Here is a 13,409-nt window from a genome sequence, read left to right on the forward strand (position 1 = left end):
ACTGTGTTCAAAAATGGAAATTCTGTTTTTTTGCCTTTTTTGGCAAATTTTGATGATGTTACCCCTTACAAAAAATGCGAAAATTGACCCAAAAATTAATTTTCCTAAATTCTTCAAAAAGTGATAGGGATCGTTAGCATTGGTAATTTACTGCTCAAAACAGTTACTCTTACATATATATGACTATTTTTAGCGAAGTTATGATGAAAATTCCGATTGTAAATATCAAATTTTTGGCAAAAGACGATTTTCCGAATTTCGGTCATAAAGTAATCAGTTTTTTTCCATAACTATAAAAATAATAGCCTGAATTTGGAATGTTATACCTTGTCGAGCGTCATGCGTTGCCCCCTGAAGGCCTTCTGCGCCACCATGTCTCTTGTCCGCCGCATGAACACGATGATCAAGCAGGGCGCCGCCATGCCCTCCAACACCTCCTCCTGCTACGTCAATGCTACCAAGAGGTAGTCGACGGCTGCAACGCCTTCGTGCCCAACATCAATACCAGCATCGCCAGCATGACATAAGCGCTTCCAAAAAATGGTAATAAAACCATGAAATTATAAGCAAAGCAGATGCTGTTTTATCAAGAATCGATACGATTCGACCAAAATTTCTTAGCCACACCGAGTTAATTAGCGCGGCGGCTAGAAATTTAAATAAGCTGAAAATAAATATTTAATTTAATATGATGAACTTACCACACTGCCAACGGCAAAGGAAGACATGGGGGCGTACCCACCTAACAGAAGGATTTTTCCCAGGATGCGAATCCGCCGGCGTCGTTTTGATCAAATCTAACTTTATTCCATCTAGTTGGCGTGGGGTTTGCCGTACACGTATACAGCTAGCAATTCGGTTTTTCGAACCCCATTCGTTACTTGGTACAGTTGTAAGACACATCAAATTATTTAAAATTCTTACAAATAAAAGTAAAAAGAAAAATTACAGTTCAACAAATAAATACCATATTAAACTCCCCTCTCCTTTTCTTTTCAAAATTTGATAAAACAAATCTACAATATTCTATAGAAAAAAGGAAAATGGCTTCGATCAATCCATTTTTTGAATTTGTGGCTACATACCGTAGAAAACATCGAGCCCTAAAACAACAACGCGTTATCGTATCAAGAGCAGCGGTGGCGTGGCAGGGTTTATCGGCATCCCAGAAGAGTCGCTACCGTAAGAGGGTACGCATTCATTTTTTAATTGAACATTCATTCATATGGAGATTATTAATTTGTATCATTTCAGGCGAGAGACGAACGCTACAGGCGAAAGGAAATTGCTGATAAAAAAAGTGATGCCGACGATGCACCCGGTGGCCCCGAAAGAGTAGAGATTTGAAGCGCAATGCTGCCAGCTTTTCGAAATTCACAGTTTTGCATTCGTTATACCAAATTAGCATTTTATGCACTGCTTTTATTTTTATTGGTTTGGAAATTATCATCCTCTGTCTTTTTAGTGAACAAAATAATCAGTTTTTTGTCAGAACATTCCAAATAAAGGTTTAAATATAGAATGCCATACCTCGTTGAGCTCGTAACAAAATTTCCAATAAAACGGTGTTTAAAACTAGATATTTAAATTTGTTGCCATTTTTTGCAAATTTTGATGATGTTACCCCTTACAAAAAATGCAAAAATTTACCTAAAAATGAATTTCCCAAAATCCGTCAAAAAGTAATAGAGGTATTTAGCATTGGTAATTAGCTGCTCAAAACAGTTTTCCTTTTCTATATATGAGCATTTTTAGCCAAGTTATGAAGAAAATTCCATTCGTAAATATCGAATTTTACGAATTGCAGAACTTCGTCATCAAATAATCCGTTTTTTTGGCACAATTTAAACAAAAATTGTCCAAATCGGGAAAAAGCCATCTTCATATAAGGCTTTGTAGTATTATACATTTTCATGGCATGGAAAAAAGAATAGTATTGTCTACTTTTAGGACATCTTCAATTTAGATCTCTTTCCCACACACTAGCCGTCCCTTTTATTTTCGGTTTTGTCCGATGTTGTCGCCGTTGTTGCTGCGCCGACAAGCCAGCAATTAGCTGTCATTTAGTGTCCAGAGTCCTGAGACCTTGCAGCTATTCAGCGACAATCGACATCGAGCCTCACCACTCAATTGGTCCTTTCTTGTCACGCTGCAATTGACGCTTTGGGGCGACATTGGCACACCGAAAGTCAGATGGGCAACAATGCAGGCCTGTTTTCAAAACCCCCCACCCGATATTTGCCACCCACTTGGTAGCGCCATTTTCCTATTTGCACCCCTCTTCCATTAATGCGCCAAAGGCCATTGACAGGCATTTAAAAAGAGGAGCCTGTGGATTCGTGAAATCCGGCGTGCCGCACTCCTCCATTTCCACCAGCTGCTCTTGTATCTGCACGTAAAAAATGGATATGAATACCAAGATATCAACAATGTCATACGACCCGGTTAGTAATTCTGATCAAGAAAATATATATGTACATTAACCCTTCAAAAAATATATATTTCCGATCTTTTACCTGTTACATACATTTCGTCGAATGTAGTATGCAATTTTACTCGTTCGTTTTCTCTGTGTGCGTGTCTGGTTCCACGTATCTGTATCTTTGCATCTGTGTATCTTCGTGTCTTCGTATCTGTGTATCTGTATCTGCCTATCTGTAACTGAATCTGCATTTGAATGGCAGACATTGCTGCGGCACTGATTGATTGATTGACTGCATGATTTATTGGCTATTTAGTTGCGGCAGCAGAAAATTAGCTACATAAACCAAATTCTAAATGCTGCGTAACCCCTCTCGTTTATTTGTGTGTGTAATTGGGTGTGCGCCTGTGTGTATCCGTGTACTTGTGTTTGTGTCTTTAGGCACTTAACAAACTTTTGCGTAGGCAAAGTTTACCCAAATGCGGGAAAAGGGTGGGCTTCCACGGGAAAAGGGGGCGGTCCACTCTAAACAAGCAATTGCAACTCATTAAGCGTTGACTCTGCCGCAACGTCAAAGTTTTTGCAGGTAACCAACACACCGAGGGCAGTTCAATGGGTTTTCAGAAAGACTGTTCCATGGCTCTGTAGCTTTTCATATTTAACTACGTAATACCAATAAACGACTGCTTTCATACCATATTGTCCGCTTATTTCGGTTAAGTTTCCAATTAAGTAAAATACTTCGTATGCATATAGGGAACACATCAAACAATGCAACTCACCTCTTTCAGGTCTAGACAACAAAAAACTAACGTTTTTCTGAACAAAATCAGCAACAGCAAATACAACAAGCAAGCTCATCCTATTTTTCCCTGATTTTTTGTATTTCCTTTCTTTTTCCCTCCCCAGTAGAAGCACAAAACAAACTTTCCTGCTCTTCTAGTGGTATCCATCCCTTTTTTCTCCACATTTTCCCACAACTCTATGGTCTTTTTCCCTCGATTGTTGTGTAATTTGCACCTATCGATGCTTGGAAGTTTGCCGAATCGAAAACGTTAGAAAAAAGAACTTTTTTAATGAAATGCCGAATGATATGGGGGCTCCTTTGCTCTTTGCCATTCTGGGCTAGCCGATTGGATTGCCCATCTATCTGGCGTTGCACTCGAAAAAAGTGCACAATTTAACTATTTGTATCTTATCTATTATCATTAATAAATACTAATTACAATAGTATGATACTATACTATAGTATGGTTTTGAATTAAAGAATAGTAAATTCTACCTATGAAATTTCCAAAATTATTTAATAATAAATTACTTAAAATGCATTATTATTGTTCTTAGTGTCCTTTATTCATTTTCCTGCTGTTGGTTCGATTGCTGGCGTTGTTTTTCTTTTGCCAATAGACTTCACATTAAATTTCACTAATAAAGCAAACAATGCGTGGCATGCAGGGGGATGAATGGCAGCGGGGGGATGGCAAGGTGAGCGGCAGATGAGAAATTGTTAGGGGGACCGTCGCGTTGAGAGGGGGTGGGGGGGGCAGCTTCTTCTGTCAGTGGCAGTCGCCTGAAATGGCGAGGCAAACGTGCAACACTCATACGTCATGTTGGACGAGACTGAGACGCGAGTGAGTGAAGGCGAGAGGGAGATAGAGACATAGATAGTGAGGGGGGTGGGGGGCTGGGAAAATGGTTGGGAAAATGGCGCGGAAAAAGCGGGGGACAATGGCGAGGGGCGACTCAACAGAGCAGCAGCGAAACACGCACAATGTAATGGCATTTTTATGTTGCATCACGTACTGGTCATAAGTCATGTTTAGAGCACTGACTGCTGCTGCTGCTCCCCCACACCGCCTCCTGCTGCCACATTTTCCACCCACATTTTCCACCACCCCCTGAAACTCAAATGAACTGTAGCTAAATTGGCCCTGTCCTGGTGAAAATGTCCAACTGTCAGTCAGACGGCGGCGGGCAGCTTAAACGGATATTACAAGGTGTTGGCCAAACATTGACCGTACATGAGCTTAAAGCTAAATTAACTAACTAACAGTGGAAATCAGTGAGGAGTGTGGGGGGGGGAGGGAGGTGGTAAAACACGGGTGGCCCGGAGGGCTGGGAAATTGGCCCTGTTCTCTGGACTTAAATGCTGCTTAAGCGGCTTTGCTGACCAACAAAACAAAGCGCGACAGTTTGTGGTGGCTGAAACTGAAGGCGCTAGCTTGGTGAAAAATGGGCGTAGGAAAGGGGGTGTGAAGTTGCTGTCATAAACAGTAGATATCTCCAGGATATAAGGAGTGGTACTTAAACATTTAAAATTATAGTTTTTGTGAGTTATAGAAAATGTAGTAATTTACAATTTAACTGTATTATAAAACATAAGTTCATATCTTACGGGTTTTATACCAACACTCCGATATACTATATAACACCTATTATTACAGAGATTTGATCCCTCCCTCTAGGCCATAAGCAGCTTACAGCTCCATCAGCTATTTGTCTACAACACGATTTCAGCCAGCAATTTGTATGCGCTGAACTTCAGCGATAACTTTAACTTGGCCAGAAAGATGCCAGCCAGATATCCATAGTTTTCATGGCCAGCCCATATAGTTGGTCCTTCGTCAATTTAGCCGGGTTACAGGCACTTGGCCCATCTCCACGGCATAACCATTAAAGACAGCAGACATTCAGGGCCATAACATAATGTTGCCCCTACCGAAAACGCCCGATTTCCGCCCACCGACAGAGTTTTGATTTATTTGCCCCGGCATTTAGATACAAAAGCCGCGAGGGGTGAATGGCGGGGAGCTGACAAACAATTTCGCTGGCCGTTGATGAGATGGGTGGTGCCTACTACTCCTTTCCGCCTTCCGGAGGCTGTGGGGGCGTGGCCTGGAGTACACCGAATACGAAATCGTAAAATACACGGCTCCGCATCTTCTAAGGCAATTGGCAGCGAGGGGCGATAAATAATTTCAATGCTGCGGTCGCTTCTTTCATAATTCCAAAGGGCTTTGATCAAACGTCAGGGCCTAAGCCTATTGGGCCACGCCCACCCAGAAAGCGTAGCAGGCACGCCTACGACTTGAACTTCGACCTCTTGGTTGAGGGGTCTTCACATTGCCACTTTGACTGCGAATACTTTTCTGGTCTTTATGATTTACGTAGAAGGCTTTGTGTTTGGGGCACACTACGATTTTGTTCGGTTTCTTGTTTTTAATATAATGTTTTAATTAAGACACCATTCTTATATTCTAAATATTTATGGAATAATTCAGGACCTTTCGATGCAAATATGGGAATTCAAAATAGACATAAACTTATAAAAAGACTGAAAAATATAATTTTATGTACACTTAAGCACTGCAACTTGTAGATCATTTTTTAGCTAAATAAAATTTTATATTTGTAAAATTTATTTCCTTTTGCTTGAGACCCAACTATTTGGTCAATTGGAGAGCTCCCACTCCTTGAGGTCCTTTTCTTTATCCGTTTTCCATTTTCCGGGTAGGTGTGTTTTCTGGGCCTTTGTCTGGCCCAAAAGTCTCGAACTTGAGCTTCGTTTCGTGGCTCACTGATTAATGAATTTGATAAAAAGAGTTTTCCACATGGCCAAAGAGATTCCCGCACATTTTCCTAATTAACATGAGCTGCTGCTGCCATAATGAATATATATATATATTTATGCATATATATATACGCATTTTCCGGCGACATTTTCATTATGGCTTTCGATGATTTGTGTGCGCCGATAAGCGCACCTTGGCAAAAAGCCAAGTTATGAGCTTCACCCAGCTATTGATTCCAGATGAAGTCGCTGTTTGTGCTACTCCTCTTCTTTTTTAATTAATTAAGTGGTTAGGCGGGCAGGAAAGAGGGCAAGGAGCGAAAGGATCTGGGGAAAATGGCTAGCTCAGCCGGAAATAAAATGGGAAAAGGGCTTAAAGATAGCCGGACAAATGCTGCTACAACTCCCAGGCAACTCCTTCTGATCAAGTGGGCCCCAAGGACTCGTAAACATGGCCAACACACCAAACGTGTCCTGGCCAACACACACATTGAAACACACACACACACACACACAAACGCAACTACCAGCAGACAGTACGTGAGGTGTCGCCCATTTTTGAGTCGAGCCAAAAACTTTTTCACGCAGCATAATTTTTTCTCGCCCCGCTCGCTTTTCTTTTATTTGCGCCCCCGCAGGCGGTGGCATGTGCGAAATGTAACACTTGTGTGGGGGGTGGGGAACTGCTCTGGGAAAGCGGGAAAAGCGTATGCCGGCCAAGCAACCGCAGGACAAAACGCTCTCGAAGGACAAACGCCCGATAAAGCTGACAGTGAATAATTCAGGCAACTCGCAAATGAATGCGGATGAAGCGTATACATTTCAACTGCACTGTGAATGCATTCACACTGCCGCTGGAAATTCCTCGCCCAGCTGCTTACGAATGCATTCGCTGATCGGTGTTTTGGGTACTCCAAACATAAATGGAAAATCAACGAGGCAAGTTTACATACACTGCAACTTATTTGCATACCTTCTCCATATAACCCTAAATAAACAAATAAATGGGATATAATTCGAGTTTACCTATAAGTCACTTTGTGCAATTATTACTACGTTGCTTAGGTATGATAACGTTTTCTTATTTATTTGTGCTATGCTACCCTTACCCATCAATCGACTCCCTTAATCACTAATCCCCATATTCATTAACTTTAAACAGCACAAAAAACAAGGGCGAAAAAAACACTCATAGAGACGTGCAAATTGCGATTGACGTGAATGGCTATTTGGAATGATTGCCCCATGGGTTTTTCTCGGCAATTTGCATATGCTCAGACACGCACTCACATTCCATTCCATTCCGATCGGAGAACGGAGAATGGAGAATGGACTGCCTTTGGGGGAATCCCCTGGCCGAATGAATCGAATCCCCACTTGGACGATGGCCTTAGTCCTGCATTTGCACGTGTCTTGGACATAAAATTCGATGCCCCCCCTTTGCTTTTGCACTTTTCCGCTCCTCCGCTTTTCCAGCTGATTCAGCAAACGAAAGTCCGATTGGAGGCGAGCGTCATTTGCAGCAATTGCAGAATGTATCTTTCGGATGCGAATGTATCTTTTGTGCCCGTTTATGCCCCCAGTAATTGTTATGAACTTCATTCCGGATCGTTGGCATGTGTGTGTGCGTGCTTGGATTTCTGAGGGAAGTGTTTTCTTTTTTTTCTGGGTGAGGTGGGCGTTTTTCGGGGATGGGGTAGATGTTTGCAAAAGGGAGCCTTTCAGCAAATTGCTTTGATAATTGTTAACATCTCATGCGCGGCAACTTAAGTTGTCTCCCTTGAATCGCCCCTCCCCCTGGACTACATCATTTCGGGTGGGCGGTGGTGGCAATCTGGGCGTGGCACTTTACACGGCAACTTGTTATTTTGTGGTTGACTAATTGCATGTGTGCGCCAAAGGAGTCCCAGGCTAAAGCCATAGTTTCCAGTAAGAATGGCGGTGAAAGGGGTTGCAAAGGGGTTAAAGGGGTTGAAAAGGGAGCGAAATAGGACAAAGGAGGTGCGGGGCTTTGGTCACTGCAGAACATGGCAACATGAGCAGCAGGATCAGAGTCAGACCCCAAACCAGGAGCCACTTGCTCAGTGCCGACACGAGATTTATGCTGCCAGTGATATGCCCAAACAGCAGGCAGGATGTGCACTGAAAGAAACCCAGCTGATTTTATAGCATGTAATAGTAGATAGTCATATTAGGAACCTGGTGTCCATAATACCATTTTCAAGCTACTGAACTAAGCATATGTATATCCACCTATTTTTTAAATTAACTTGCTAGCTTAAAGGGTTCCGTAATTTAAAATGTTTAGTATCGAAACTATTTCATTTGCCCACTCAACATATTTTTTTTATATCACTTGTTCTATTACTTTTCTCTCAGTGTTCACCGGTTTTCAGGGTCCTTCCGAAAATCCAATGCGCTTTTCAGCAACCGAGAACTAAATCAACGGCATCCCAGTGTTGGCTCGAATTCGGGGGGCGGGCTGCGGACGAGGATGGGGGAGTGGCACTTCCTGGTTGGGCCGGTGAGCAGACAGTGCGTATGCGTGATGCTCGGGCCTGGAGTCTGGGGCCCTAAAATATACTTTGCCTGCGCCGGGTTATGGTTTTTGCGGTTGCATTTTGCAATTTTGCAAATGATAAAGTGATCCAGGCGAAGGCAACATGGCAGAAACGCCCAACCACCTAAACACCCAGCCCATCCACCCATTTTTGGTGGGTGTCAGCGGCAATGGTTCAAGTGGTCACAGCATGACCACCGCCCAAAGATGAATGAGCCATTGGCCACAATGCAATGGAAACTGTTGCTACACGACTGCCGTTGAAGCCGTTGCTGTGTTCAGGCGGCAGTCGCGGGAGCAGGAGGAGATTTCTGCTCCGTTTCCGTTAGAGGAGTGGGTGGGGCAGTGGGTGGTCAGAGGGCTTGATGGGTCGTGCAGAGCGGGCACAAACACCGCACATAAAACAATCAGCCGGCGACCACAGGCTGACACGAAACGCCGGAAAGAGCTGCAAAATGAAGTCACAGCACCAGGAACCAGGCACAAAGTCCGAATCATGAAAGGAGTTCCACACTAGGCCACTGAAAAGAGCTGGGACGAGGACAAGAACCAGGAGCAGGAGCAGAAGAGGGAGGATTCTTCTTTCCATGGACAAAGCGGCGGCACAATTCATACATGAGTGCGTTCATTTGCCGGCCTTCTAATCAGTTTATTTGCCGTCGGGGGAAAGTAATTGGAAGTTGTTGCACTCAATTACAGTTAATGTGCAATGAGCATCGTTTCACGCACAGCGAGTGCTCACTGTAATGCGATTGAGTGCGAAAAGTGCACTAAAATCAACATAATTAATTGGCCGATAACAATTGGCATAAAAGGCACGGCATCACGATTGATGTCATATTAACATAATTTATTTGACGATAGTAAACTTCATAAAGGGTCATAATGGGTTAATAGCTCTATATAGTGTTATTATGTTATTCAATTGAGTACAATTAGCATAAATAATTAGCTAAAGAGAGTGGCTTAAAGCAGATGTGCAAAATGTGAAAAACTCAAATTATAAACAAGAGGGAGAGGGAGCGCTAAAATCGAATACCTCGACTATCAGATACCCGTTACTCAGCTGGTTGGAGCTACTTAGTTATGCAAGCAACAAAAATTCAGAAACAAGTAAGAGACAAGTTTTTTGGTGTCAATGTTACATTAATTTAATTTGCATTTCGTGTTTACACAGGCTTGCGTTGAGTCAATTACATAAAAAAAACAGTGGGGCAAATAAAAACACGTTTGTTCTTCCGTTCCGGAAAAGAATCAGGAGAATGAGGAGCTCTACAACTTGCTCTTGACCTGGCGCAGGATGGGGAACTTGTCGTGGCCAGTGCAGCCGCCGCGGAAGTCGTCGAAGCTCAGATCGACAACGGCGATGCCGCCGAGTCCTTCGCGCTTAACGTACTCCGCCTTGATGGCCGCCGTATCGGGATCCTCGTATCCCACCCAGACTCCATTTTCACCACTGTCGTCGGCGGAGCGGTAGGCATAGCTTCCAAAGCGCTTGGTCGGATCGCCCACCTTCCGCAGCGGACCATCGGCGCCCTTCAGATGCTGATTGGCGGGATTGGGGAGCTTGGCGCACACCTCTGGCCAGCTAAGAAGTCCGGGGATCTGGGTCTGGGTTCCGGCAGGAGCCACACCATCAGCCTCGGCAACTGGTGGAAGTCCAGTCAGTCCCGAATCCTTGGTCAATTTCCAGGCACGTCCGTAGGTGGCAATGCCCACGTTAATCTTGGCGGCCGGAGCACGGTTTCCGGTCCAGTATTTTACCTGGTAGTTGACATTGAACTCCGGATTGCGCTCGTTCAGCTCGTAGATCGGTGCCGGGAAGTCGGCCACCTCGTTGTTGCGCTCGGGGGTCTGGAAGTCGTAGGTGTGCAGGTTCACGTAGTCCAAGTTGTTGATGATAGCGGGCACATCGAAGAACACTACACCAGATAAACAAAAAATTATTGAAAATATAATAAATATGCTGGGCAATAATAAAAGCAATCTTTAGCTTAGTCCTTCAAACTAAACCTAATAAATGAAATGTAATACAATCGAAATTATTTATCTTTACTCACGCGAAGAGTTCACATTGGGCAGGACACTGAGACCCAGGATGTAGCCATCGGGACGGAAGGCGTTCTTCAGTTCGCGAACCAGGGCGGTGAAGGCCTCCTTGTGCTCCTCGGCCTTCTCGTCGACGACATGATCACCGCTGAAGATCTTCTTGAATCCCTTCCAGAACTTGCCAATGCTGCCGTGCACCTTCTTCGGCTTGTTCTTGGGGAACTGCCAGCCGAGATCGAGGCCATCGAAGCCGTAGGTCTTCACCAGCGAATGGGCACTGTTGATGAACGGAATCCTGGCATTGCTGCTCTCCAGCAGGGTCAGATACTTGTTGTTCTCCGGGTCCACGGTGTCCTTGTCGCCACCCACGCTGAGCAGGACCTTGAGGGCTGGGTACTTGCGCTTCAATCCCGTCACCTGGCGGAACAGGCTGCTGCCCAGATCCAGGTCCAACTTCTCATTGTTGCTGACCAGCTTGTTGCTCGAGGGATTAATGCCGGCATATCCGTAGACCAGATGGGTGCAGTACTGCAGGGCGGGCTCGAGATCGGTCAGGATCAGCTTGGAGAGGCCTATTTTAGTTCATTTTAGAATAAGGAAATTGTGAAATACATTCATGAATGTAAACAGGAAGCGTTGAGTTAATCAATAAAATTAATTGTCCCCGAAAAAGCATGTGTTTAATATTGCCAACACTTCATTTACACTGAATCCTACTCTGGCAGCTGAAAAATCGAGTGTGCTAAAATAAGCCCGATTTGCATCATCAATTAGCGCCTTGGAGGTGGCACCTCTGGACATGAATCATCATCGTCGAACACCCGATGCCAATTTCAATTAGTTCAGGTCTGGCGTTTTGTGTGGGCTTTCCTCTCCATATGTAATTTACTCAAATTGGTTGCAAAATATCCCCTCTGATCTTGTGACCCGTTGCCAATTATCAGCGCCGCAAAAAAGTACACAATTTTATGCTTTTAGCATGTGTCTATGAAAAGTGAAAATCATCTAATTGAATTGAGTCCGCGCAGCTCACTATCTCTTGGTTTCAAAATACATACATAGATGTACATACGTATGGGTATATACATTTTCCTTCCACCGATAACCCCGATTCTTATCAACTATATAGCCAAGAACGAACTAGAAGTGGGACTTACCCTCGCGGACAAAACTGCTGCCGTCGTAGTAACAAAGTAGGTGATGAGATCCGGCGGCGGAAATCTGACCAATGGCCAAAGATCCTACCAGAAGGGAGAACAGGGCGTAGAGCTTCATAGCTGTGAATAGGAAAATATATATTAATATAGAAACTGTTAACTGTCGGAAAGTTCCAGAGTAACCACTTTATGTGTGATATTCTAAGATTTTGGGTTATTTTTAAGGCCTGATTCTTATGGAATACAGCAATATTTTAATATTCTGTGATTCTGAATTCAAAAAGTTAGGAACGGAATATTCTTAGAAAACTATAAATAGATCGTAGGCTTATAAAGAAGAAGCTGAACAAGCTGTATTCCCACATACAATAAATACATCATTAGAGAATCAAACTAAATGGAATTCTGAGAAGCCCGAAGGTTAAACTGAATCTCGGATTATTAAAAGTGTACATCAAAGAAGTTATAGTTCCAGTTCCAGGCCATAAAGTCTACACAAATTATCACAAGGCACAAAGAACTCAGATCACAGAAAAAAAAGAAACAACGGAATATTAGAGTGACTCTCCACTGACTTGTTGTGCTCGCATTAAAGGTAAAACTGAAACTGTCCGCCGGCGGAGGTGATCCAAACTTTAAGTGAACTCGTTGAGAATACGAAGCCGGGCAAGACGAAGAGGGCAGAGCGAGAGGCCGACGAAGCTGCGGCGGGAGAGACGGAGAGCGAGGGCAAAGCGAACGAAGCGAGAATAAAACTCGGCTTTGGAAATAAGATCGGAGCAAACAGAAGAGAGACGGAGATAGAGAACTTTGGCAAACAAAAACAAAAAAATTAGAGATGTGTGTGGAAAAACAAAAACAAGCCAAGCTAGGCTGCGAAACGAGGGGCGACTCATAAGTACGCATATTGATAAACGATAATGATCTGGACGATGGATGAATTTCAATTGATTTCGAGAGCTTTGAAAACTTTAATCATCGCACAGCAAATAACCTTCACTAATTTGAGGTGAAATATTGTTCTGTATTCTTAGCTCTCCAGTTAATCGCTTTTTGCAGATCTGTCATTAATTGCATTTAAAGTGGTTGAGTAGTTTCAGTGTGAGTAGAAAGAAAAACATATAATACAGATTTAATGAAGTAATTAATAATCGAAGTTTACTCTAATGGAGACATCTATTAACTTATTTATATAGGTATGCACTTAAACAAAAGGACACTGCTTAAAGCCTAATCAGTCTCAATAAATTGTAAATATCTACCAGTGTAGCTGACTAATTAAATTAGTTGTAATACATTTGATTTGCCTTAAACTACAATTTATAAGCTGTTCTGTTCGTTTGAATAGCTCGTTATCTCCGTTTGAAATCCGTAATTAAATCTAGCTTAGCCGCAAAAATTTCACCAGCGCCACAAAGCCTGGTTGATCTGCTCTCGTTTTTGATTTTCTCTATTAAGTGATTAAGTGTGTGTCATTGTTGTAATGAATTTTTGCTATCAGCTTTTTTTGTAATTTGGTTTTTTCGCCACCAGAGCCTGTTTTTAGCCCCGCGCCTCTCCCCCTACCCCTTCCCCTGTTGTGATGTCATCGTTACCGGGAATCGCTCGAGCAATTATACAATCAGGCCAACGCGTCGGGCATTATTAAGC

General features: G+C 43.2%; 1 protein-coding gene across 1 annotated transcript; it reads right to left on the reverse strand.

Annotated features, from left to right (window-relative positions):
- Positions 1-9,678: 9,678 nt before the first annotated feature.
- On the reverse strand, positions 9,679-12,419 carry LOC117147647 (chitinase-like protein Idgf4). Its single transcript, XM_033314618.1, has 4 exons — positions 12,335-12,419; positions 11,760-11,879; positions 10,614-11,174; positions 9,679-10,475 (listed from the first exon to the last, which is right to left on the reverse strand). The coding sequence occupies exons 2-4, from the start codon at positions 11,875-11,877 to the stop codon at positions 9,826-9,828; spliced, it is 1,329 nt and encodes a 442-aa protein (XP_033170509.1). The 5' UTR covers positions 11,878-11,879; positions 12,335-12,419; the 3' UTR covers positions 9,679-9,825.
- Between the last annotated feature and the right edge of the window lie 990 nt (positions 12,420-13,409).

The sequence above is a fragment of the Drosophila mauritiana genome, chromosome X (assembly GCF_004382145.1).
Source record: "Drosophila mauritiana strain mau12 chromosome X, ASM438214v1, whole genome shotgun sequence".
Classification (NCBI taxonomy): Eukaryota; Metazoa; Arthropoda; class Insecta; order Diptera; family Drosophilidae; genus Drosophila; species Drosophila mauritiana.